The 27306-nt window shown below is 45.1% G+C and overlaps 1 protein-coding gene across 1 annotated transcript in view; it reads left to right on the top strand.

Annotated features, from left to right (window-relative positions):
• The window catches only part of LOC311141817 (transmembrane protein 132C-like), a gene marked incomplete at its 5' end in the record, with an annotated part of 246561 nt that overhangs the window by 200753 nt on the left and 18502 nt on the right, over positions 1-27306 (top strand). The window contains 3 exons of the mRNA XM_084177293.1: positions 10887-11030; positions 17104-17312; positions 23561-23834. Coding sequence (XP_084033419.1) covers positions 10887-11030; positions 17104-17312; positions 23561-23834 — 627 coding nt within the window. The remainder of the gene's footprint in view (positions 1-10886; positions 11031-17103; positions 17313-23560; positions 23835-27306) is intronic.

The raw sequence follows: 27306 nt of genomic DNA, 5'->3' as shown, positions 1-27306 counted from the left end.
AAGGGTGGTGTCCCTGCATGCCAGCTCCCGACGAACGTCCTCATGTAGACTACACCGGTAATGGTCGATCAGGGCACTCTCATTCCATCCCGCGCTGGCCGCCAAGGTCTGGAAGTCCAGTGCGAAGTCCTGTGTGCTCCTCTTCCCCTGTCTGAGGTGGAACAAGCGTTCCCCCGCCGCTGTCCCCTCTGGTGGATGATCGAAAAATGCCCGGAAGCGGCGGGTGAAATCCTCATAGCAAACCAACGCTGCGTCTATTCCTCCCCATTCGGTGTTGGCCCACTCAAGCGTTCTCCCCGACAGACAGGAGATGAGGGCGGATACGCTCTCGTATCCCGAGGGAGCCGGGTGGATGGTCGCCAGGTAGAGCTCCATCTGGAGCAGGAACCCCTGGCACCCGGCAGCCGTCCCATCAAATGCCCTTGGGAGCGAGAGCCGAATCCCACTGGGTCCAGGTGACGGAGGGGTGGACATCGGTGTGGGTTGACCTGAAGTTGCTGGGGTTGTGGGAAAATCCCCTCTCTCCCATCGCTCCATGGTCTGCAACACACGATCCATCGCAGTGCCCAGATTCTGGAGCATCGTCGCGTGCTGCTGGATGCGCTCCTCCACGGGTACCGGAGGACCGGCTGCACCTGCTGACTCCATATTAGGGTGCGTGTTTCTGTCAGGGTGTCAAATGTGCAGCGGTAGGACGGAGTCAGGCGCAGGACACAGAACTGAGTACACAACGTACTTTACTCGGAAAAAACAAACACTAATTTCCATGCAGGGAAAACACACCAGCTCACAAAAGCGTATGACACAACACAACGAACAAACACGCACAAAGCCATGTGGGAACCAGCGGGTTAAATAGGGAAATAATCATCATACAATGGGAACCAGGTGTGTACAAACAAGACAAAACGAATAGAAAACAGAAACGTAGATCGGTGGCAGCTAGAAAGCCGGTGACGACGACCGCCAATAGCCGCCCGCACAAGGAGAGGCACCAACTTCGGCGGAAGTCGTGACAAATACATTTTTTAGAAGCCATGTTTCATGCTGTTGTTTTTGCAGCTTCAGCTTTTGTAGTTTTGTGGTTTGTCCACCTTGTATTTTACATCTCTCAACTCACATCGTAAATTAAGGAATGGAGCACAATCCATAATGTACTGTAATTAATATTTTAGGGAAGGATTTGTCCAATCAGCAGGGTGTCATTGAGACACTTTGGTTGCTAGAGGAGAGGTTCACCCGTAAATCATGTGTACTCATAAATAATGTAGAACTAGAGCAATTCAACCAGACCAAAGGGTCAATACTATCTTTGAGCTGTCATATGGATCCCCATGGCCCCGCAACCCCCTCATACCATCCATGACAGACAGAGAGGAGGGCACTCTGGTTTAAGTATATGTACTGTCTATCAGAGCAGCAATTCATCCCAAAGTAAGTTCCCTAATAGGAGATGGTATCTATGATTATTGGAACCTCATGAATCAGTGAATACTGCACTTTCCATAAAGAAATTGTTGAAATTATAGTATTTATTTTTAGTGTGATATATGGTTGTGTTTGAATGTAATCTCTCCTACTGTAGATCTTCTCCTGGATCTTCTATCTTCAAACCCACCCCTCCTTTCCTCAGGGCATTGCAGTTAGTTAATGAGTGAGTAAACAGTGAGTTCTGTGTTTTCCAGGAAAATGCCCCTGAATTAAGTCAAGATAAATTAAATATAATACCACCAGCCAAATGAGGCCTCCGTCGTGATAGCTGTGTGTCATTTCCGACACCAGTAGACCGTGGCCATGGGATTACCAGCATGCGCTCTCATTAGACCTCTGTTCCCAGGCTGGCACTCACTGGAAGATCTTCACTATCAAAGCAGCCATTGAATTCAGCAGCACTTCCCACCTTGTCTCCCCTAATGAGAAGATAAGCTCTGAGACGAGCATGCTCTGGCGGTCCAGCTGACACTATTTGAATGTGGTTAGAGCTGTTTTAGGAGGCAGTGAGGGATGACTGCCTGGTGGAGAGACTGTATGGCCTGTCCCCGCTGAAACACACAGCAGTTACAACCTCTCTGAGGGGAAAGAGAGGAAGAGAGACAAAGAGATGGAGAGAGAGTTGGCTTGGTCTCATGTGGAGAGAAAGCGAGAGAAACAGAGAGACCCTCATTAAAAGGGAGTGTTCATTTCACAAACATCCCCAACGTTGTCATGCAGTGATATATTGTTGTTTATTCCCCTCTCCTCTACCATGCTTACTTCCTCCCAATTAAAAGCCCATTGGACTGAGAGAGAGGAAGAGAGACACTGGGAACTACACAGAGAGGAGAGTGCAATGGATGAAAGGACGTGTCTCTCTTAGCCTGCTTAATAGCTTCCTGACTCAGTTTGACTGTCATTTTATGCCTGGATCATATTCATCATCATCTTCTTCTGCTCTTGTTTCAGTTTCCCTGTTCACAAATAATGTGAAAGGTAGAAAACACTTAAGTGGGTTATCTATTCACTCAAATTTCTTGACTGTTGAAGGACTGTCACATTTTAAGTGCACATTCTGTCTCATTCATTCATCACCTGCTCAAGTTGAAAATATATCATGAGTGGCCCAGTATTATAATACATTTTAGACAAGTTATCAATCAATATAAGATATTAGTGATTAGATTAGCTTGCATTGGTCAATGATATGCTTCTACTTATCCTCTCTGTAGGCTAAGTGAGCAAGGCACATTAAGCTGGGTTTTAAACTGCCACAGTGGTGTGTTGACATGAACAAGTATAAGTATATATATCCACAACAGACGTGTGTTTACCCCTCTCTCTCTCTCTCTCTCTCTCTCTCTCTCTCTCTCTCTCTCTCTCTCTCTCTGTCTCTCTCTCTCTCTCTCTCTCTCTCTCTCTCTCTCTCTCTCTCTCTCTCTCTCTCTCTCTCTCTCTCTCTCTCTCTCTCTCTCTCTCGCTCTCTCTCTCTCTCTCTCTCTCTCTTTCCACCAGTGCTTTATGAATAATACAAGCCTTCCAAATCCCTGGCTCAACAGTGTGCTAGACCTGCTCTAGTGGGAGCAGTGGCCAAGTTGGCTGGGTTAGAATGTGGATGTTTTAGGGCAAGCAGAGGCAGATGTGGCGAGCGGATCACTAGCCTGTAGCCTGGAACAGCACTTGGAGCTTGGCTGGCTGCTTCTCATGCTGGCTGTGTCACTCTGGCTGACACCATAAATCTCACTTATTTTCAGATCCAAGCCAGACGCAGGCAAGAATTATGGTCCAGACCACATCGCCAGGCAGCGACTGCACAGTGCTGTATGCTAACAGAGAGCCCCATGATAAACTGGGCAGCCACTTCTTCTACACGTTACAGGGCAAAGGCTGAAAAACACTCTCAATCTGTGTGGCTGAGACAGGGCTGATTGGCTATCAAATAGATACTCCAGAACTGGTAGCTATTTGCTCCTGGGTCGCAGAACAACCCGTATCAAGGCCATGCAAGGTAATAGTGTGAGGTAGTTGCTCATAATAAGTGGGTTTTAGGTTTCTGGTTTCTCAGGTACAAGAGTGACAGAAATGTATCCCATACTTAAAGAGTCTAACTTTTTCCGAGCCAGGTGGTAGCATTACTAGTTAATAGAGTAATCATTCCAATAATACAGGAATCAGGCTCATATTTCCCTATGACCTCTGTCCCATACAGACTCAGCTATAAGTAACTCTCCTGTGGTGCACCAATGCTCTCCGTTTCGCATTAAATTGCGCTGTCTGTGTGTGGCTGGCTGTGTGGGCCATTGAAGCATCTCTGTGACATCCCACTGTGGCTTATTACTGCCAGGACCTGCTCTCTCGCTTCTCCTGCTGGTTCCAGCCTGCTGGGTCACTTCCAGCCTCTGTAATGTAACACTGCCCTGGGTTTCACCGGGTCTCAACCATTTACACCATCATCTATTATAAAATACCCTCTAGAAATGGAGGAATTGAATCAAAGTCAGCACCAGAGAGGGGGGGTATATGCTATATACAACTGTCACAGTCTATAAAAAATATAATCAAAATCAATTTGAAGATAGTGCCACATTATTGTTTTTGTGATTCATTGGTATCTTTTGTCTCAACCAATAATAATTTCACTCCAAAGCCTGAATGGACTGGTAATTGACGCTTACAAATGTCCAGGCTCCTTTTAACATAACTTAATCCCCCTTTTCTCTCTTTTTTCAAATGCCTCTTTGCACATAAACACAAGCACATAAACACAAGTGAAAGTCTTAAGGACCCATGCTGGCAGTATACAGAGCAGTGTACAAATCCATGTGTTTTCCCCTCATGCAGAGCAAGGGCTATGTTGACAGTAAGTCAAACACACAGCAGATAGAGCCTGCCACAAGGTGTCAGTATTAGTGATATGAAAGGATATGTCAATGTCAACGATAATGGCGCCGAAGAAGATGGCTGCCGTTTTACAGCCCTCTAACCATTCTACTATTATGTGTGTTTTTTGGCGTTATTTGTAATTTATTCTGTACATAATGTTTCTGCCACCGTCTGTTATGACCAAAAAGAGCTTCTGGATATCAGGACAGCGATCACTCACCTCGTATTGGACTAAAACAATTTATTCAACGAGTCGGACGCGAAGGATATCATATAGACACCCGACAAGGCCCAAATCCCCGTCATTCGCATGAGAAAGAGACGGAGATATCATGGACGTAGGTCGGGGTGCCTTGTAAGTATCCGACGGCGAGCGAGTAAACTGCCTCTTCCATCAATCCTATTAGCCAATGTTCAATCATTTGAAAATAAGGTAGACGACCTAAGACTACGGTTATCCTACCAACGGGACATTAAAAACTGTAATATCTTATGTTTCACCGAGTCGTGGATGAACGACGACATTGATAACATACAGCTGGCGGGATATACTCTACATCGTCAGGATAGAACGACTGACTCCGGTAAGACAAGGGGTTGCGGTATGTGTATATTTATAAACAACAGCTGGTGCAAAAAATATAATACTAAGGAAGTCTCAAGGTTTTGCTCGCCTGAGGTAGAGTATCTCATGATAAGCTATTTACCAAGAGAGTTTTCTTCTATATTTTTCGTAGCTGTCTATATACCACCACAAACCAATGCTGGCACCAAGACTGCACTCAATGAGCTGTACAAGGCCATAAGTAAACAGGAAAGCGATCATCCAGCGGCAGCGCTCCTAGTGGCCGGGGACTTTAATGCAGGGAAACTTAAATCCGTTCTACCTAATTTCTACCAGCATGTTAAATGTGCAACCAGAGGAAAAAAAACTCTAGACCACCTTTACTCCACACACAGAGACGCATACAAAGCTCTCCCTCGCCCTCCATTTGGCAAATCTGACCATAACTCTATCCTCCTGATTCCTGCTTATAAGCAAAAACTAAAGCAGGAAGCACCAGTGACTCGGTTAATAAAAAAGTGGTCAGATGACGCAGATGCTAAGCTACAGGACTGTTTTGCTAGCAGAGACTGGAATATGTTCTGGGATTCTTCAGATAGCATTGAGGAGTACGCCACATCAGTCACTGGCTTCATCAATAAGTGCATCGATGACGTCGTCCCCACAGTGACCGTACGTACATACCCCAACCAGAAGCCATGGATTACAGGCAACATCCGCACTGAGCTAAAGGCTAGAGCTGCAGCTTTCAAGGAGCGGGACTCTAACACGGACGCTCATAAGAAATCCCGCTATGCCCTCCGATGAACCATCAAATAGGCAAAGAGTCAATACAGGACTAAGATTGAATCGTACTCACCGGCTCTGACGCTCGTCGGATGTGGCAGGGCTTGAAAACTATTACAGACTACAAAGGGAAGAACAGCCGCGAGCTGCCCAGTGACACAAGCCTACCAGACGAGCTAAATCACTTCTATGCTCGCTTCGAGGCAAGCAACACTGAAGCATGCATGAGAGCACCAGCTGTTCCGGATGACTATGTGATCACGTTCTCCGTAGCCGATGTGAGTAAGACTTTTAAGCAGGTCAACATTCACAAGGCCGCAGGGCCAGACGGATTACCAGGACGTGTACTCCAAGCATGTGCTGACCAACTGGCAAGTGTCTTCACTGACATTTTCAACATGTCCCTGACTGAGTCTGTAATACCAACATGTTTCAAGCAGACCACCATAGTCCCTGTGCCCAAGGACACTAAGATAACCTGCCTAAATGACTACCGACCCGTAGCACTCACGTCTGTAGCCATGAAGTGCTTTGAAAGGCTGGTCATGGCTCACATCAACACCATTATCCCAGAAACCCTAGACCCACTCCAATTTGCATACCGCCCCAACAGATCCACAGATGATGCAATCTCTATTGCACTCCACACTGCCCTTTCACACCTGGACAAGAGGAACACCTACGTAAGAATGCTATTCATTGACTACAGCTCAGCGTTCAACACCATAGTTCCCTTAAAGCTTATCACTAAGCTAAGGATCCTGGGACTAAACACCTCCCTCTGCAACTGGATCCTGGACTTCCTGACGGGCCGCCCCCTGATGGTAATGGTATGTAACTGTCACGACTTCCGCCGAGGCTGCCTCCCCTCCTTGTTCGGGCAGGTTTCGGCGTTCGTCGTCACCGGCTTACTAGCTACTGCCGATCCTATTCTCATCACTCCACTTGTCATGTCTTGTCTTGTCAATCACACACACCTGGTACTCATTCCCCTAATTAGTATGTGTATAAGTGTTCCCTCTGTTCCCCTTGTCTTTGTGAGTGATTGTTTCATTGTGAGAGCGAGTAGCTCGGTTGAGCTCCTCTTCCATTTGTTATTGCCAAGGTGGAATATTTCCCTTTTGATAGTTTCGTTTTGACGCTTGGTGCATTTTATTTATGTAAACGGAATAAACTCTGGACTGTTTTACCTCCTGCGCCTGACTCCTTCATTCACATATCATCACAGAATCACTCACTCGCTGAATGGAGTCAGCAGGAGAAGACTGCACGCCTGGAGTTGTGGCAAGGGTCCAGGAGCATTCCTCGATGCTGGCCAGCTTGGGGGAAGCGATGGATCTATCGAGACCAGCTGGTCAACCGGATCCAGCCACCTACACCCCAGCCCTGGAGGGATCCAGATATCCCGGCCACCGGCGTTTGATGGGATGGCAGCGCGATGTAAGGGATTTCTGCTCCAACTAGAGCTGTATTTCTCCAGCATCAGGCCGTCGCCACTGGAGCGGGAGAAGGTATCCGTCCTCATTTCCTGCCTTTGTGGGAGAGCCCTGGAGTGGGCCAACGCGGTGTGGAACGAGGGAGGTGCCGCGTTAGAGGACTACAGGGAGTTTGCTCGCCTCTTTCGGGCCATTTTCGATCACCCGCCTGAGCATCAAGAGGTGGGACGAACGACTGGTCCATCTGAGGCAGGGGACGAGGACCGCACAGGACTACGCGCTGGAGTTCCGGACGCTGGCAGCGGGGTCCGGGTGGAACGAGCGGGCCCTGATCGACCATTTCCGGTGCCACCTAAGGGAGGACGTCCGACGGGAGCTAGCCTGCCGTGATGCCATGCTATCGTTCTCCCAACTGGTGGACATGGCCATCCGGCTGGACAATCTGCTAGCAGCCAGAGGACGTCCTAGTAGGAGTCTGCCCGTTCCCACTCCGGACGACTCTGACCCCGAGCAGATGGAGCTGGGGGAAGCCGCCGGTCGAGAGAGCGCAGGAGAACGGCGACAGTGCCACTCTGGTGGCACGAAGGGACAATCCACCTCACGTCGCAGTCAACGTTCCTTTGGGTCTGGAGGCGGTAGGCAGGGTACTCATGCATCACCCCAGGTAATGAACACCAAACTTGTTCAGAGCCCTTTGCGGCGCACTGTACCTTATCTATCTCCTTTCCCGATCACCTGGTAGTTTCCCAGTGTAAGGCGTTAGTCAATTCAGGCGCAGCTGGGAACTTTATGGACAGGGCATTTGCACGCCGTCAAGGCATTTCATTGGTTCCCCTATCCATTCCACTCCCCATCAGAGCACTTGATAGTCGACCATTAGGGTCCGGGTTGGTTAAGGAGGTTACTGTACCAGTCACCATAATTACACAGGAGACGCATGATGAGCAGATCACTTTTTTGATTATTGAGTCTCCTGCTTACCCTGTAGTCTTAGGTATTCCGTGGTTAGCCCTTCACAACCCCAATTTTTCATGGCCGCAGAGGGTTCTTACGGGGTGGTCGCGTGAGTGTCCGGGTAGGTGTGTAGGTGTTTCCGTTGGTGCGACCACGGTGGAAAGTCCAGACGGTAACAACACCGTGCGCATTCCCCCCGAATACCATGATCTGGCACTCGCGTTTTCCAAGACGCAAGCGAATAAATTACCACCTCATCGGGAGGGGGATTGCGCGATAAACCCTCGGGAAGACGCTGTACCTCCCATGAGTCATGTGTATCCCCTGTCGCAGGCTGAGACGGAGGCTATGGAAACTGATTCACTGAGTCCCTGCGCCAGGGGTATATATATCCCTCCACTTCACCTGCTTCCTCGAGTTTCTTCTTTGTGAAGAAGAAAGATGGCGGTTTACGCCCGTGCATTGATTATCGACCACTGAATAAGATGACGGTACGATTTAGTTATCCTCTTCCCCTCATTCCTTCAGTGATTGAGTCAATGCATGGGGCCCGTTTCTATCACCAAATTAGACCTCAGGAGTGCCTACAACCTGGTGCGTATTCGGGAAGGGGATGAGTGGAAAACAGCATTCAGCACAACATCGGGGCATTATGAATACCTGGTGATGCCCTACGGTTTGATGAATGCTCCATCCGTTTTCCAGTCCTTTGTGAACGAGGTGTTTCGGGACATGCTTGGTCGCGGTGTGGTGGTCTACATCGATGACATCCTGGTGTATTCCTCTACCCGCGCTGAGCATGTGCGGCAAGCGGTACCGGAGCGCCAAGTCTAGGTCCAAAAAGCTTCTGAACAGCTTCTACCCCCAAGCCATAAGACTCCTGAACAGCTAATCATGGCTACCCGGAGAATTTGCACTGCCCCCCCACCCCCACCCTGTCCCCCTTTTTTACTCTGCTGCTACTCTGTTTATTATTTATGCATAGTCACTTTAACTCTACCCACATGTACATATTACCTCAATTACCTCGACTAGCCGGTGCCCCCCTGTAGATAGCCTCCCTACTTTATTTTATTTTACTGCTGCTCTTTAGTTATTTGCTTTAATCTTTTTTGCTTAACACTTTTTTCATTTGTTTTACTTTGCATTGTTGGTTAAGGGCTTGTAAGTAAGCATTTCACTGTAATGTCTACACCTGTTGTATTCGGCGCATGTGGCAAATACAATTAGATTAGATTTGATAGACATCATTTTAGAATTAGGTTCATATCCATACCTCAATTCTGCATGATGTCATGTCATCGCAGAAACATTTGAGAGCCAAGTCTTCAATACAGACACAGCTTTAACTGAGTAAGGCAAAGAGGGCCGCTCAGTTTCTGCCCTTGTAAAGCCTTTTCAAAGCCAAACCTTTGAAATGATTGTGAACCTCTGTATAGAGGTTTCACAGTAGCAATTAATCAAGACGACCTTGCTTGGAATGACATTTTTCACTCTATAGGATTCAATTGTCATGTGGGTTCCTCAATAGAGCAGACAGTCCTCAATGACCTAAAGACTGTGTACCTTGGCTCCAAGGCCTTTCTAGTGGTGTTTCAGCTTACTTAGTTGTCTAATTGAAATGGAGATGTAGTTAATGTCTATAACAGACAATATAATGTTCATGTCTGGCTAAGTCAGTAACGCCTTACCCAGGCCAATTATCTCTTCTGACAGTGTGATGGCTGTGTAATGAAAGGTTATGAGCTCTATTGGGAACCCTAGTCTCCACTAGGGTTCCCATTTACTAACAATACTAAGGTCAGACACAGCTGCCCACTCACTAATAGTACTGAGCTTGTTTCTCTACCCAGAGCTGTGAACTCACTAAAAGTAATGAGTCAAAAGCTGTCCATCCAAAAGCGGTGTTCGTTCTAGAGCTGTTCACCTATTAGCAGTGCTGATTCTGGAGCTGTCTACTCTAGAGCCGTCCACTCAGTAATGGTGCTGATTCTAGACCTGTCCATTCTAGAGCTTTTCACTCTGTAATCGTGCTGATTATAGAGCTGTCCACTCAGTAGTGGTTCTGATTCTAGAGCTGTCCACCCAGTAATGGTGCTTATTCTGGAGCTGTCCACTCTAGAGCTGTCCACTCAGTAATGGTACTGATTCTGGCAGCCAGGTCACCTGTGATACAAGTCAGTATTTGACGTCCATCAATGTCTGAGGACGTCAGTCGATGACGTGGAAACCAGCCACTAGGGGCAACAGTGAGCACTGATACCTTCAAGTAGGTTTCGGTTTTGCTAAGGCGTTGTGGACGGGGCTTGCGGATGGGCGTAAGCATCTGCCTCAGGTTGCAAGTTTGAATCCAACGATAGGTTGTTTTTGATATTTTTGTTTTAAGCCTATCCCAAACCTTAACCCTTACCATAACCATTTGGAGTTAATGCCTAAACTTAACCTTAAACAATTGACATTTGGAACAACTTGACGTTTGAGAAACATGGATGAAAGTCTAATTCTGACATGAGACTGTGAGAGCTGGTAGGATTCTGGAGCTGTCTACTCTAGAGCTGTCCACTCAGTAATGGTGCTGATTCTAGAGCTGTCCATTCAGTAATGGTGATGATTCTAGAGATGATTCTAGAGCTGTCCACTCAGTAGTGGTGCTGATTCTAAAACTGTCCATGGTGCTGTTGTAGAGCTGTCCACTCAGTAACGGTTCTGATTGTGCAGCTGTTTTTTTCCTTAGTGTGTACTGATATTACCCTGTGTATGACTGTGCTGGTCCTCTGTCTCTCTCTCAGGACACAGAGATCCTGAACACGGCCGTGTTGACAGGAAAGACAGTGGCTGTCCCGGTGAAGGTGGTGACCATCGGAGCAGACGGCACGGTCACTGACGTCTCAGAGGCAGTGGACTGTCGCTCCACAGATGAAGATGTGGTCAAGGTCAGTCAGTGGAAACGAATCAGAAATAAATTATTTGATTTATAGACAACAACAAAAATATTTAGATTATCAAACTTATAATAGATGTTTTTCTAAGCCTCATTCTTGCACTGAAGTATTTTCATATGTTTCTCTTCTCACTAGCAGTGTCATTTTGAAACATTGTCGCTCAAATTACCATAACATTTCAAGTGACATCAGTAGTAATTTATGTGCATATTGAGTTTGTATATGTTTAGAAAAAATGGCGGTTAGAAAAAGTGCCAGCATGTTTGCGCGAGGCTCATGCAATTTCTGTTCATTTATATGTTGGTATTATTTGAGTGTGCATATGTCTTAATTGAATTCCAGTGGCCATTTTTCCAGTGACTCTTTTTAGTGGTTGGAGGGTGACTGAGTGAGATGGAGTTTCCAGTGAAATGGGTTTCAGCTAGCTCATGGAAGGTGGAGCATAATGAAGAATGGCCAAGTGCAGTTGCATGGCCATTTATTGTTTTATTGACTGGTGGGCACAGTCCGAGCCTGACTCATTGCCAGTTGCAACAAGTGATAAACTCAAGAACGTTTAGAAAAATTGATTTGTATTTCATTTTGTCCTAATTATTTTCAGCCTTTAGACTTTGGATATTGACTTCATTCCAGACATAACACTGCTTTGAAGCACTGTGTTTTTTCTCTAAGTTTGTGTTCATATAGTTTAATTATAATCTCAACTGCTATACACAGGCTGTAATGTGCCTTACGATTCTATTCAGGTTAGCCACTGACAGGTGACAAATAGGCATACATTATTTTCATTTGCACAGCAGTAAAGAGAGAACAATGGGGCATATAGGTGTGCCTGGTTATGAAACAACTAAGACACTGGGAATTATTTATTTGAACCAAATAGGATTGAATGAGAGTAAATCTGTAATGATTGACAATATACATGGCATTTGGGCCTTGCAAAGAATTGTACATTCAAGCTTATGTTAAATCAATAAACAAATCCGGAAAAGACAAGAAGATTCCCTATTTTTAGAGTGTCTATTTTCAGATTTAAGTCTCAAGACAGGATACACAAACACAGAAAAAGAAAGCATTTGATATGAAAACATCAATGACAGGTCGCTTGAGTTTTATTTTATTTTCCGTGACTCTCTCAAACCGAGGGCACACAGCACAAAACACAACACCAAACCCAGAACAGAACAGTACAGAGGGATGCAGGCAGAGCCTCCACATCAATGACTCACTTCTGTTCTCTGAGAAATCCTCCTCCTGACTCAAAATGAGTGGTTAATTATCCATGGAATGGCTAACTCTCCAAAACACGAACTGGAGTATAGAGACAGCGCCTTCAATCTGTCCACAGTCTGTTTCCCATCCTAACTGGCTGAGCTATCCACAGACAGGTCCATTATGTGCCAAAGGCTCCGCCAGTTGATGTCTGTTTCCCTCTCTTTGAATATGTCATGAAGATGAAGATAAATTCAGCCATGGAGACAAAAACCTGGGCCATCCTAATTACAGGCACATTTGTTATTAAGACATCCAATAGAGCTTCCTATAAGCCCAGTATGGTATTGTTAACTGACCATTGTAAAGAAAGAGGTAGCTACTCTGTTTACACTGATGAGCTACAGTGAGGAAGGAACCTTGGCCTTGTTTTTACACTGAACATCTAAAAGATGATTTTCTTTAAGTGTGTTTTAGAGGAAACTTTTTCTGTAGCCTACTCTACCACATTAGCATTGTGTTATCGGCTATAGTTAGAAAACTGAAGTCACTCCACACCAGAGTTATTTTCTGAGAAAAGGCAACAACCTCATATAAAGAGGTTGCTGATACTGGATGTTTGTGGTTAGAATAGAACTAGATGTGTTTAATGTATAATCCGGTTGGGTGAAGAAGAGCTAGATTGTATCAGTTCATTTCTAATCATGAGTGTAAACATAACTACTTCATGTCATTTGGGCCTGGGGAATTAAAGGCAGTGTTAAGGAAACACAGAGTGACACATCATTTGAATAATGAATCACTGTGCTCATTTACTGCTGCTTTATTCACTCTGTAGCTTTATAATTACACTGCATGCTTTTAAAAGGATACCTCATTTGACATGCTTCTCCCTCAACCCCCGCTAGAGAATAATGCTACTTAAAAACAAATCTGTGTTGACAGGTACAGGCAAAAATTAGGCTCTGCCATATTATATATTTTGGGTGCATGGCTTTGACAGGCCTGCAAAAGGACTGATGAGACCCAATGTAAAACATGCCAGGCAGTAAAGAGAGTACTGTATGTGAGAGGCCCACACTCTCCCCTGGTCCCAGATCAGTTTGGTGTCCCACTCTGTGCAGTGTTTGTGGGTACACTGAGGTTATTAGTCTGACGGTAGTTGAGTCACCCTCTCCAGGAGGTGTTAGCAGAACGTGTGATGTTTGGGTTCTGTGTGTCCCCTGGCCCCTCTCAGCCAGCCTCTGACATCACTCATTGAAGATACTGGTGAGGAAAAATGATTGCTCACGTTCAATCACTGTAGCTGCTCTGCTAGACCTAGCCCCTACACAAACCGCCCATGTAGGTTTGAATATTTTTTATGTTGAAGTAACTGACACAGGGAGTATGAACTCTTGCACCTCACCATGCACACACTAGTCTAGGGTACATATTCTCACTTTGAATTACATAGTGAGAGCAAAAGAGAGTAGGAGAGAGCAATGGAGACAGAATTTTCTTCACAAATACCGTCCCCTTTATCAGGCTGCCGTGATTGGTCTGACTCCATTGCTGTAACTACTCTTTGTTCATCCATTGGCTTTACTCTGACAATCATGTATGTGGTATTTATGTGGTAGTCTTTTCTATCTCCTCCTGCTTGAAATTGCTCAGATTAACCCATTGTTGTACTAGTTCACCCCGTTTAATCCATATCTCTGTCATCCATAAAGCTACAAACTATAGGTTGAGTCAGTGTAGAAGTACTATGATAGCTGAGATCTGGGGTATCAATCCTCCTCTCCCAGCTCCACTGAGCCCTGCTGACACCACTAGAACCACTGCACTCAGGATAAATGATAGCTGTATAGACCAGTTCTCAGGAAAGCAACATCATCACGCATTCTTGTTTTCTCCATCCCTGATCTGTGTAGCCATGAAGAGCATGAGATCATTTAGCTTGCCATTTTTTTATGAATTGAAGCACATTTCTTTGAAGGGAGGGATCTGATTCATGTGGATTCCTGGTCTGTTTATTGCCGTGTATATGTGCTCCTCCAACCACGGAGGAGGCATGGGAGGATTCAAGGGTTCCCCCTAGGTGCTGTGTTGATATGAGTGGCATGGCTGACGTGGACCGTGGGCTGCTTAATTGATTCTGTCAAGCTAACTCCTATATTCAAAACCTAGGCCTGCCCACTGTCATGCTTTCCAATCCCATCCCTCATATCTTCCACTGTTCGTATCTGTCTGGCGAGTCGTTCATTTCCTGGGCTAGATCCCGAGACAGCGTTAATGTCCTCTGTAAGTATTCTCCCGTTAGCTGCATAATGTGTCTGATGAATGTGCCTCTGGATCCTCCTGGACATTTATGATACCTTGAGGGATGAGTGTGACAGAGACTGTATAACTCACAGTGAAGTGGTCGCTTCCCTCCAGTCCTCTACAATACCAGCCTTCCCTTGTCAGCCTACTGAGGAGGAGGATGGTGAGTGTGTACGTTAAAGTATTGATTTTGAGTTAAGATGGCCGATAATGTGCCACTGGGGGCCAGTGTTAGCCTGTGTAATGTGTTAGGATGGCTGGACTTCATCTGCCATGTCCTCCATAATTGTTTCTGCTCAGATTATTGTGAATTAGAGAAGTGCCAGCAGGCAGTTAATTTGGCTGTCAGGTGTCATAGTGTTGTATGTGAATCAATCCCAGCACTCAGACAAGCTGTTAGAGCATGTTGCTGTACTCCACACTCACCCCTGACAGATGTAGGTTTAATATAATATCGTAGACAGTGATTATTTTTGAGGCCAAAGCACTGCTGTGAATCATAAAGTGTTGCATTGTGTGTGTGTGTGCGGGGGGATACATCAAATGGAACTTGAACAAATGTTGCTTAGTGCCATTTTGTTTATCAGTGATGTTACAACCGTGATGGGCTATGCAGACTTGTTGTAAAGTTTCAACTCTAAGGAAATGGCTTTGACATTGTCTGTTGGAGGCACTTTACTCCCAATAGACAGAGAGAGAGAGAGAGAACCTAACCTCCTGCCAAATGTATGACCATATTAGAGACACATATTTCCCTCAGATTACAGCGATCCACAAAGAATTCGAAAACAAACCCAATTTTGATAAACTCCCTTATCTACTGGGTGAAAAACCACAGTGTGCCATCACAGCTGCAAGATTTGTGACCTGTTGCCACAAGAAAAGGTCAATCAGTGAAGAACAAACACCATTGTAAATACAACCCATATTTATGTTTATTTATTTTCCCATTTGTACTTTAACTATTTGCACATTGTTACAACACTGTATATATACATAATATGACATTTGAAATGTCTTTATTCTTTTGAAACTTCTGAGTGTAATGTTTACTGTTAATATTTATTGTTTATTTCACTTTTGTTTACTATCTACTTCACTTGCTTTGGCAATGTTATCATAAGTTTCCCATGCCAATAAAGCCCTTAAATTGAAATTGAGAGAGAGAGAGAGAGAGAGAGAGAGAGAGAGAGAGAGAGAGAGAGAGAGAGAGAGAGAGAGAGAGAGAGAGAGAGAGAGAGAGAGAGAGAGAGAGAGAGAGAGAGAGAGAGAGAGAGAGAGAGAGAGAGAGAGAGAGAGAGAGAGAGAGAGAGAGAGAGAGAGAGAGAACGAACAATAGAACCTGATAAGAAGTGAGGACTCCTCTGACATCTTTATCAGTCCAAACAGACTCACACCTCAAGCTCTGACAGAGCAGAATCTGCTCAGTCTGTTGTGAAGAAGCAGAGTTTTAATAACTTTATTAGAAACCAGTAGCAGTACAGCAATGCTGCCAGTCTTTGTGATAAAACAATTACATTATCATCATCCTCTTAATTATTTATGTCATTATAAGTTGTGGCAATAGTAGTCATAAAATTAATTGGTTTAGTATAGCATTACTATTCCAGAAAGAAACAATAAGAAAGCTTGCTATTGCAGACCTAGAAGGCTACAGCAGCATGCTGAACGAAGATATCCAGTGGTAAGAAATCCATTTGAGAATTGAAGTATAAAGCAGTCCTTGATATCAGAGGTTGAAGGGAGCTCTGATGGTTGACTGTAGCCCTTGGGCTGCCCTACACTGTACTCCAGACCTCCTTATAGAAGGAGGGGGGGGGGGGGGGGGGGGGTGGGGCAAATTCCCATGTTTGTGTGTTCGATGCTAACATGGCTACATCATAGGGCTTTGAGAGAGAGAGGCTGGGTGTGGATCAAAGAGTAGTTGCTAGTGAAGGAGCGAGTCAGCCAGCTAAAGCGACGAGGAGCTGTGAAGCCTTGCTTCTTTCAATGGCATGCAATTGGACCAGTGATTTCCTCTAAAAGGCTATTTGTGAAACAGATGGTTTTGAGTTTGTCATGTTATCAGTGGAGATCTGCCCTCCTCTCTCTAGCTGCCATCTGTTGGTGCTGCATTTAGCCCCTGGGCATATCTAGGTAATCTAGGGGGCTGCATTGCAACACTCTCACCACACATTCCAAGATGTGCCCCTGCCCTCTTCTCTCCTTTTGTAGTTGGGAATAAATAATGGGGATGGCCAGTGAAGGACAAATGCTAGAAATAATGCATCAGAGGGACACACAACACTTTATCTGGCCTACAGTGCATCTCATACTGTAAGGGTCAAGATAAAAGACCACCTACAGTACAGTACAGCACAGTTTGGAAAGTGTGTGTGTGTGTGTGTGTGTGTGTGTGTGGGGGGGGGGGGGGGGGGGGGGGGGGGGGGGGCAGCATTGTCCGTTGAGTTGGGTTTGGCTGGTCCTGATGGTGCTGCTTTGTCTGGGTATCTCCTTGTGATACTTACACATGCTTCTCTCCCCCTCCTCTCCTATTCCTGTCCAGGTGTCAGACAGGTGTGACTATGTGTTTGTGAATGGGAAGGAGATGAAGGGCAAGGTGAGGATGATGGTGAACTTCACCTACAGCTACCTGAGTGCTCAGCTGGAGATGAACGTGTGGATCCCACGGCTGCCCCTCCAGATCGAGGTGTCTGACACAGAGCTCAGCCAGATCAAGGGGTGGAGGGTTCCCACCACGGCAAGCAGCCAAAGGTATGTGTCCCTCTTCCCCTTCCATAGAATCACATAGACAAGCTTTTCACCCATGCTGTCCTAGCCAGGTAAGTGGACAGACAATTGGAAATGGGATGATTGAAAGAGCATGCACAACAGCTCTTATCTTAGACATAAGATACTTTGTTCTGCACTTTGTATGAACACTATTAATATATAAATGCCTGCCATATTTATCTCCAGCCAACATTATGTTCTGGCAGAACAGGATCTTGTTGTTTGCTAATGACAAATACCTTATTATTGGAAACTATACTCTTATTGTAAATTCCAAATCGACATAAATGTTAAACGTCTTAGATGTTAAGTCCCCCATATCTTTCAGCGGTTCTGGAACGGTTCCAACTGATATTTTGCAGTACAAAGTGCTCTGTGAACGCCGTAGGGTCCCGTGCCTAAAATGCCAAAAAGTCACATCTGTTTGCTCTCTGTTTCCACTCTCTAAGAGGAGCTGAATTGAAGTGTCAGGTTTCAGACCCTACATTTGCATGGGGAGTGACGTGTCACATTTTCTGGCCCATCCAGACAAATAATCAATTATCTCTTCCGCTGAGTGAGTGAGCCCAGCTTGAGAGACTGCAAATGAATGGTGACAGTCTAGCGAGTCCAGCCATTGTGGTTTTATCTCACTGTGATATTCTCAGCCGGATCTAGAGCTCTCAACATGAACAAAATACTAAATAATTTCATATAATTTAAATAAGATCACTTTCTCTTGGTCACGTGCTTAAAGCTACAACGAGTCTGCACACATTTGAACGTTGTCTCTGCACCTCTCAGTGGACGTTTAGGAGAAAATGAGCTGTCGAGAGTTAGACTTCAGTGCGGCTTTTGACATTATTGATCATAGTCTGCTGCTGGAAAAACGTATGTGTTATGGCTGTACTCCACCTGCTATATTGTGGATACAGAGTTACCTGTCTAACAGAACAGAGAGGGTGTTCTTTAATGGAAGCCTCTCCAACATAATCCAGGTAGAATCAGGAATTCCCCAGGGCAGCTGTCTAGGCCCATTACTTTTTTCAATCTTTACTAATGACATGCCAGAGTGTCTATGTATGTGGATGACTCAACACATTTTACATTACATTTTAGTCATTTAGCAGACGCTCTTATCCAGAGCGACTTACAGTTAGTGAATACATATATATTTTTTATACTGGCCCCCCGTGGGAATCGAACCCACAACCCTGGCGTTGCAAACACCATGCTCTATCAACTGAGCTACATCCCTGCCGGCCATTCCCTCCCCTACCCTGGACGACGCTGGGCCAATTGTGCGCCGCCCATGAGTCTCCCGGTCGCGGCCGGCTGCGACAGAGCCTGGATAGTGCCTTAGACCACTGCGCCACTCAACACTATACATGTCAGCTACTACAGTGGCTGAAATGACTGCAACACTTAACAAAGAGTTGCAGTTAGTTTCAGAGTGGGTGGCAAGGAATAAGTTAGTCCAACATATTTCTAAAACTAAAAGCATTGTACTTGGGACAAATCATTCACTAAACCCTAAACCGCAACTAAATCTTGTAATAAATCATGTGGAAATTGAGCAAGTTGAGGTGACTAAACTGCTTGGAGTAACCCTGGATTGTAAACTGTCATGGTCAAAACATATTGATACAACAGTAGCTAAGATGGGGAGAAGTATGTCCATAATAATGTGCTGCTCTACCTTCTTAACAGCACTATCAACAAGGCAGGTCCTACAGGCCCTAGTTCTATCACACCTGGACTATTGTTCAGTCATGTGGTCAGGTGCCACAAAGAGGGACTTAGGACAATTGCAATTGGCTCAGAACAGGGCAGCACGGCTGGCCCTTGTATGTACACAGAGAGCTAATATTAATAATATGCATATCAATCTCTCCTGGCTCAAAGTGGAGGAGAGATTGACTTCATCACTACTTGTATTTATGAGAGGTATTGACATGTTGAATGCACCGAGTTGTCTGTTTGAACTACTGGCGCACAGCTCGGACGCCCATGCATACCCCACAAGACATGCCACCAGAGGTCTCTTCACAGTCCAGAACAGACTATGGGAGGTGCACAGTACTACATAGAGCCATGACTACATGGTACTCTATTCCACATCAAGTAACTGATGCAAGAGGTAAAATTATATAAAAAAACAGATTAAAAAAACACCTTATGGAACAGCGGGACTGTGAAGCAACACACACATAGGCACAGACAGATGCATACACACACATGATAACATACGCACTATACACACACGTACACATGGATTTTGTACAGTTGATATGTGGTAGTGGTGGAGTAGGGGCCTGAGGGCACACAGTGTGTTGTGAAATCTGTGACTGTATTGTAATGTTTTTAAAATTGTATGAACTGCCTTAATTTTGCTGGACCCCAGGAAGAGTAGCTGCTGCCTTGGCAGCAGCTAATGGGGATCCATAATAAATACAAATACAAAAATATGAATTAGTGCCAATATTGTACTGTCATTAAGTATGATCATATTTATTTTACAGTTATAAGAAATGTGAAATCTTATTGTAAGTCATTTATAATTTGATTGTTACTATATTTAGAAAGCATTTCAGTCATTTCAAGCCTTATTGCCCCACTTTTGTTGAAAAGGAAAAAAATATGATTTTTCATATATTCATAATATTTATACTATGTACTTGCGCTTGTGTCCTCAAAAGTGAGTACACCTCAGCAATTTATAACCATTTTTATCAGAAAGGTGAGTTCCAGACCTTTCTAAAACTATGCAACATTACCACTTATTGTTTATGGCCATCATGAAAAATAATTATGTTTGAGTATGTCTATTTAGGCGGAAGTCAAAATGTTGTCCTATCATTCAACTTAAAGTGCAATGTTGTTTTTAAAATTGAATGACCCTGTACCAGTGCCTCTTGCCCCTCTATATTAAGTATATCCTCCCTTGTGTGTAGTATTGCGTACAGAGGGAGCCCTGATCACACTGACTGTATTGGATTACTGTCACGGTGGGCTCACACAGGGTAATGAGGGCAAGTGTTGGACACAACTACCATGGTTGCTTCTGGTTCCTTCTGGCTCACTGCAGGGCCTGACATTATTAGAGCTGTCTGAAGGTCACACATCTCCCCACCGGGGCCGAGGCCTCGTCTCCAATAGCACCTTACCACCATTCTGCTGGCCTCACACTCTTTGACATCTATCAATGGAGGGAGCAGACATCAGGTCAACCTAGTGTAATTAGTACTGGACATGTTCACTATTGGACCTGGTTTGAGTCCCATCTCTCACCTGCCAGCCTGGAAATGAAGGTGTCTGGCTCCTTTATAATTAGCTGTTACCTTATTCAACATTTTCACTGACTGAGCTGAGAGGCATATAGTTTGGATTTGTGGGGGCTTGTTGTGTTATGTAGGATGTTGTTTTCCAACTGTGTGTTGGTATGCCCCTATCAGCAGGAACAGCCCATTTCTGTTGTCCTTGTTGATGAGAGTGTGTCCGGTCTGGCATGGCTGCTGACAGACCGCTGGGAGTTTGTTCCCTCCCTGTCCTCCTCTCATCTTTGTTTATCAGGGAATAACAGGCGTAACCTTGCAAAGTAGCGGGGTGACTGGTGACGAGAGCGGGCACCGGGCACCCGTCCACAGTCGAAGGAACCCACAGAGCACTGGCCCAGTCAGAGCCACAATACCAAGAGAAGGGACCTGCCTCCGTCAGATAGGCTGCTAAGTGATCCACACAGACAAGAGAGAGAGAGAGAGAGAGAGAGAGAGAGAGAGAGACCGACCATTGGGATCCAGATTATGTGTGTCCAGGCCTGGGAGTGGGGTGTTTGCCAGAACGCTAGCTCCACAGTCTTGCATTTGCGGGGTTTGCCTCCCCCTCGCAGCAGCCCCCACCAATACTTGTACATGGTAAGTGTTTACAGGCAGGCACATTCATTAATTCCCCTCGCTCAGGGATACAAGTGTGCTCTCTGTGAGGGATGTGCAACATGTCATGATGATTTTGTTCTCATGGCTATGTTTCCTTTGTTCCGGGACCGGGTTGCCTTTGTGAAGGGTTCTTATGTTCTGTTTTTAGAACATCTGCATGTTTCTCTATATAAGGGCTTGTGTATTGTCCTCAAATGCTGACCTTGACAAAACAATGTCACTTACTGTACTCTTTCGACATTACAATTTGGACACGCTCTTAAATAGGCGGCTGGTAGCCTAGCGATTAAGAGCTTTGGGCTAGTAACAAAAAGGTTGCTGGTTCGAATCCCCGAGCCGACTAGGTGAAAAATCTGTCGATGTGCCCTTGAGCAAGGCACTTAATCCTAATTGCTCCTGTAAGTCGCTCTGGATAAGAGCGTCTGCTAAATGACAAAGAAATGTACAATAAAAAGCAATCAATGTTCTTGGAAGAAAAAATGCAGCTGCAGTACCGTCCATCTCTCTCTCCAAATGACCTTCATTACATCTTTGTAACAGAAAAGGAACATGCAGCAAAATGCCAAAACAAATACCCGACAGAATCCATGGGGAAGTGGAAAATCAGCATGACACAAACATTAATATGCATCTGTTCCGAAGCTAAATTTGGAAATGAGAGTGAATGAAGCACAGAGAGAAATTGCTTTCAGATACAGGTTGTTCCCAGAGTTTGATTCGTCTATTAGATTAACCATAGATTAGATTGGAGATCGCTGCACAGTGCCCTGCTGCAGATTAGATTTATGCCAGGAGTAAAATACCAGCTAGGTAGGGATTGGGAGCCATCAGTTGATAATGCACACATGACTTCTGATTGATATGCCCTCTGTGGCCCACTCACACTGCCCCCAATCACATCCTCATACTGCACCAATCACATCCTCACATGGGCCCAATCACATCCTCATACTGCACCAATCACATCCTCACACTCTGCCCCAATCACATCCTCACCCTGCCCCAATCACATCCTCACATGGCCCCAATCACATCCTCACCCTGCCCCAATCACATCCTCACACTGCCCCAATCACATCCTCACACTGCCCCATCACATCCTCACACTGCCCCAATCCCATCCTCACTCTGACCCAATCACATCCTCACTCTACCCCAATCACATCATCACACTGCCCCAATCACATCCTCACTCTACCCCATTCACATCATCACACTGCCCCAATCACATCCTCACACTGCCCCAATCACATCCTCACTCTCTGCCCATACTCTGACTAATCCTCTAGACTGGACCTAGCCACTACCCAGACCCTGTTCCTAGGAGCTGGAAGACCCTCACTGTAGAGAGTATGAGTGGATAAGTATGAGTGCACAGTAATCTGTCAATAAACAAGATAAATTGAACCCTAACCACAGTTAAATTGGAAATGTCACGCTAGAGTGTAATAAAGGCAGACAGGCTTTTGCAGTTCTTTATTCACTTTCCTTTTTGTATTATGTCTTACTGAAGACTAATTCCTTGATTGATGTGAAATAACCCTTGTCCTGAAATCCCTCTGATCTTGTCAGTGGAAGTCCTGTGCCTTAACTCTACTACCCAAGGCTGATCTCTAACACGCTTAGCTAGTGTCTTCATTGCCATACCCTGTTTTGCCACACATCGAAGGATACTAATTAAGGGTGTTGGACAGGGAAACAGAGACAATGAGAGAGGATAATCAAAAGAATAACATTTCAAGTGAATAACTTTCACTCTTTTCTCTCCCATCATGGTATCAAACCTTGTGTGTGTGTGTGTGCGTGTAGCCATGTGTGTGTATGTGTAGTCATGTGTGTGTGTATGTGTAGGCATGTGTGTGTCCGTGCATGTGTGTGTGTGTTTATGGTCAGACATGAGGTGATGAGGTGATGAGGCAGCAGGACAAGCGAAGCCCTGTGATTATTACACTGTTGACGAAGCACGCCTGTCCGGTCCCGTTGCTTGACATCAGTGCTGCTGTGGCAGCATTTACTCACACAAAGCAAACACTACTATTTATCTCACTAGAAGTGAGCTGTGTATCTATGACATACAATTACTTGTTTAAAAGCAACTTTATAGGTAAATTCCACAAAAGCAACCTTGTAAGCCTTGTTTTCACATTGCAAGAAATATTCTAATTGAGAAAGTCCATTCTTTAAGATGATTGGTTGCCTATAGCAACCTGAACAGGATTTGCTATCAGTGGGTGGGTGTTAGATGTTCATGTTAGACATGTCCAGAGGTTAGTTTAGGCTTTCATGTTATATGACTGCCTTTGTTTGTGATGGCAGGTCTGCACGGGACAGTGATGATGAGGATGATGAAGACCGGAGAGGGAGGAGCTGCACGTTACAGTACCAGAATGCCATGGTTCGAGTTTTGACATACTTTGTGGCCGAATCCACCGACCCACGTGGTCAGCTGACCTTCATGCTGGGCAGTGATTGGCAGGTGGACATCACTGGGCTGGTGTGGGACTTCCTGAAGGTGGAGAACCCCCAGATAGCTCAGCTACAGGACAGACGCATACTTGTGGGACTAGACATGGGGATGACCACCATCCAGGTACGCTGTATGTCTGTGCATGTGTGTTATAATCAGGAGTTTCCGTTCAATGGCAGAGCAAAAATTAACAGAGCAAGTGAGTTAGAATTGAGAGAGGAGTGAGCGGGGGTGGAAGGAATTTGAAAATATAACCGTAAAACATCCCTCAGTTTCAATAATAGGGCTGAAAAATACCTTAAAACAGTCATCTTAAGTAAGTCATAAGTTATAACAATGGGATTTGCAAATGTCGAGTGGAGGAGATAATATCTATATTTTTGTTTCACCAACATTTTCCTTATCACCTTGTGCAGTCAGCCAGGCAGGTTGTTATCAATGGTCCCATGTCCCCAGCTTTAGGCTGTGGTGACAGTAAATGGGGCCTCACCCTGGTGCAGAAAGGAAGGATGTCATCTCTCACTAGCAGGGCCCCTTCATTTGTCAGCCTCCGCTGGCTAACTGGATAAATAGCAGTCAGTTAATGACGTCTGTGTGAAACTGATCAGCAGCCTGACAGTCTGGACTCATCCATCTGTCTGCAGGCAGACGTGCCCTCATCTCCACACCCATCCCCCAGCTCCCGCCTCCCGTTAGGCTGGGCACAGAGGAAAACACCCTACAGCGGAAAACAGCACGAGATGAGACATTTTAGTCATTTAGCAGACGCTCTTATCCAGAGCGACTTACAGTTAGTGAACACATATATATATATATTTTTATACTGGCCCCCCGTGGGAATCGAACCCACAACACTGGCGTTGCAAACACCATGCTCTATCAACTGAGCTACATCCCTGCCGGCCATTCCCTCCCCTACCCTGGACGACGCTGGGCCAAATGTGCGCCGCCCATGAGTCTCCCGGTCGCGGCCGGCTGCGACAGAGCCTGGATTCGAACCAGGATCTCTAGTGGCACAGTTAGCACTGCAATGCAGTGCCTTATACCACTGCGCCACTCAGGAGTACAAAACTGTGAATAACTTTCTGTTTGTCTGTCACACTGACTACCTCTCAAGAGAGCTGGTGATGCGTTTCTGTGAATGGGCACGCAGTGAAAGATAAAATGTATTTCCAAAATGACATTAATGAAATTAGATTTGCACTAATTAGATTACCAGGAAAAGTCAATTAACAGCAGAAATTAGCACATGATTGGTCCTTGCCTACTCCATTGTGTATGCTGGTGGTTTTCTGTCCACATCATCATTTGATGAACGTTTTATGAACAAACACCTGACAGTGAATACTGGAAGGGCTTGTTCAGGTCACCCCAATTACTGACAAATAACTAAATCTATATACTCATCAATTTAAATGGAAGCCAGCATAATGTTGGAAGGCATTAAGGTCAGAGCTGAGAATCATTGCAGGATTTACAGAGCATCCGAGAATAATGTAATAACAGGCTCCCTACCTAAATATGGTAATGTGTTGCGTGACAACAAAGTGAAGGTGATGTTTGATGTCCACTCAGCCGTGAGCACATTAATTTGAATGAGTGTGTGGCTTTATACACAGGTGTATACCAGCCTTTTATATACAGCGCATTCTGAAAGTATTCAGACCCCTTGACTTTTTCCACATTTTGTTATGGTACAGCCTTATTCTAAAATGGATTAAATTGTTTTTTTCCCTCATCAATCTACACACAATACCCCATAATGAGAAAGCCAAAACAGGTTTTTAGAAATGTTTGCAAAAAACTAAAAAAAACTAAAATGGAAATATCACATTTACATAAGTATTCAGACCCTTTACTCAGTACTTTGTTGAAGCACCTTTGGCAGTGATTACAACCTTGAGTCTTCTTGGGTATGATGCTACAAGCTTGGCAGACCTGTATTTGGTGAGTTTCTGCAGAACCTCTTGAGTTCTGTCAGGTTGGATGGGGAGAGTCACTGCATAGCTACAGTGGCTTGCGAAAGTATTCACCCCCTTGGCATTTTTCCTATTTTGTTGCCTTACAACCTGGAATTAAAATTGATTTTTGAGGGGGTTGTATCATTTGATTTACACAACATGCCTACCACTTTGAAGATGCAAAAAAATATAATCTGTGAAACAAACAAGAAATAAGACAAAATAAATTAAAACTTGAGCGTGCATAACTATTCACCCCCACCAAAGTCAATACTTTGTAGAGCCACCTTTTGCAGCAATTACAGCTGCAGGTCTCTTGGGGTATGTCTCTATAAGCTTGGCACATCTAGCCACTGGGATTTTTGCCCATTCTTCAAGGCAAAACTGCTCCAGCTCCTTCAAGTTAGATGGGTTCCGCTGGTGTACAGCAATCTTTAAGTCATACCACAGATTCTCAATTGGATTGAGGTCTGGGCTTTGACTAGGCCATTCCAAGACATTTAAATGTTTCCCCTTAAACCACTCAAGTGTTGCTTTAGCAGTATGCTTAGGGTCATTGTCCTGCTGGAAGGTGAACCTTCGTCCCAGTCTCAAATCTCTGGAAGACTGAAACAGGTTTCCCTCAAGATATTCCCTGTATTTAGCACCATCCATCATTCCTTCAAATCTGACCAGTTTCCCAGTCCCTGCCGATGAAAAACATCCCCACAGCATGATGCTGCCACCACCATGCTTCACTGTGGGGATGGTGTTCTCGGGGTGATGAGAGGTGTTGGGTTTGCGCCAGACATAACATTTTCCTTGATGGCCAGAAAGCTCAATTTTAGTCTCATCTGACCAGAGTACCTTCTTCCAAATGTTTGGGGAGTCTCCCACATGCCTTTTGGCGAACACCAAACGTGTTAGCTTATTTTTTTCTTTAAGCAATGGCTTTTTTCTGTCCACTCTTCCGTAAAGCCCAGCTCTGTGGAGTGTATGGCTTAAAATGGTCCTATGGACAGATACTCCAATCTCCGCTGTGGAGCTTTGCAGCTCCTTCAGGGTTATCTTTGGTCTCTTTGTTGCCTCTCTGATTAATGCCCTCTTTGCCTGGTCCGTGAGTTTTGGTGGGCGGCCCTCTCTTAGGAGGTTTGTTGTGGTGCCATATTCTTTCCATTTTTTAATAATGGATTTAATGGTGCTCCGTGGGATGTTCAAAGTTTCTGATATGTTTTTATAACCCAACCCTGATCTGTACCAGCGGAGGAAGGAGGAGGTCGTCGGGTAAGCTTGGCGTCGGGTAAGCTTGGCTTTATACATAGCTTGGGCTTTGTCGAGTAAGGCTTAAACTATGTATTTAGATTGTAGTTAGGTATTGTAGGTAGTTATCGTGGGTTGTTGTATGTAATTATTGTAGGTTAGTATTGTATTCGGCTGTGCCCGGTGTAGCACGAAGCTAGCTAGCTAACCCACCACCTGGACTAGCTGGTGAGTAGCTATTAGCAACGGTATAGTTGTTTCACGCCTGAGAGTGCCTGTAATTACGCCAGCTGGCTGCCTACAATAATTACATACAATAATTGCCTACCATTCAGCTGTTTTCTAACCTCATTGTCTGAACCGTTAACGTCAGGTAGCAAGTGGCTACTGTGCTT

The sequence above is a fragment of the Coregonus lavaretus genome (genome assembly GCF_964263955.1).
Source record: "Coregonus lavaretus genome assembly, chromosome: 14".
Taxonomy (NCBI): Eukaryota; Metazoa; Chordata; class Actinopteri; order Salmoniformes; family Salmonidae; genus Coregonus; species Coregonus lavaretus.
The sequence above is the reverse complement of the archived record's forward strand: the minus strand, read 5'-3'. Positions and strand labels throughout refer to the sequence as shown.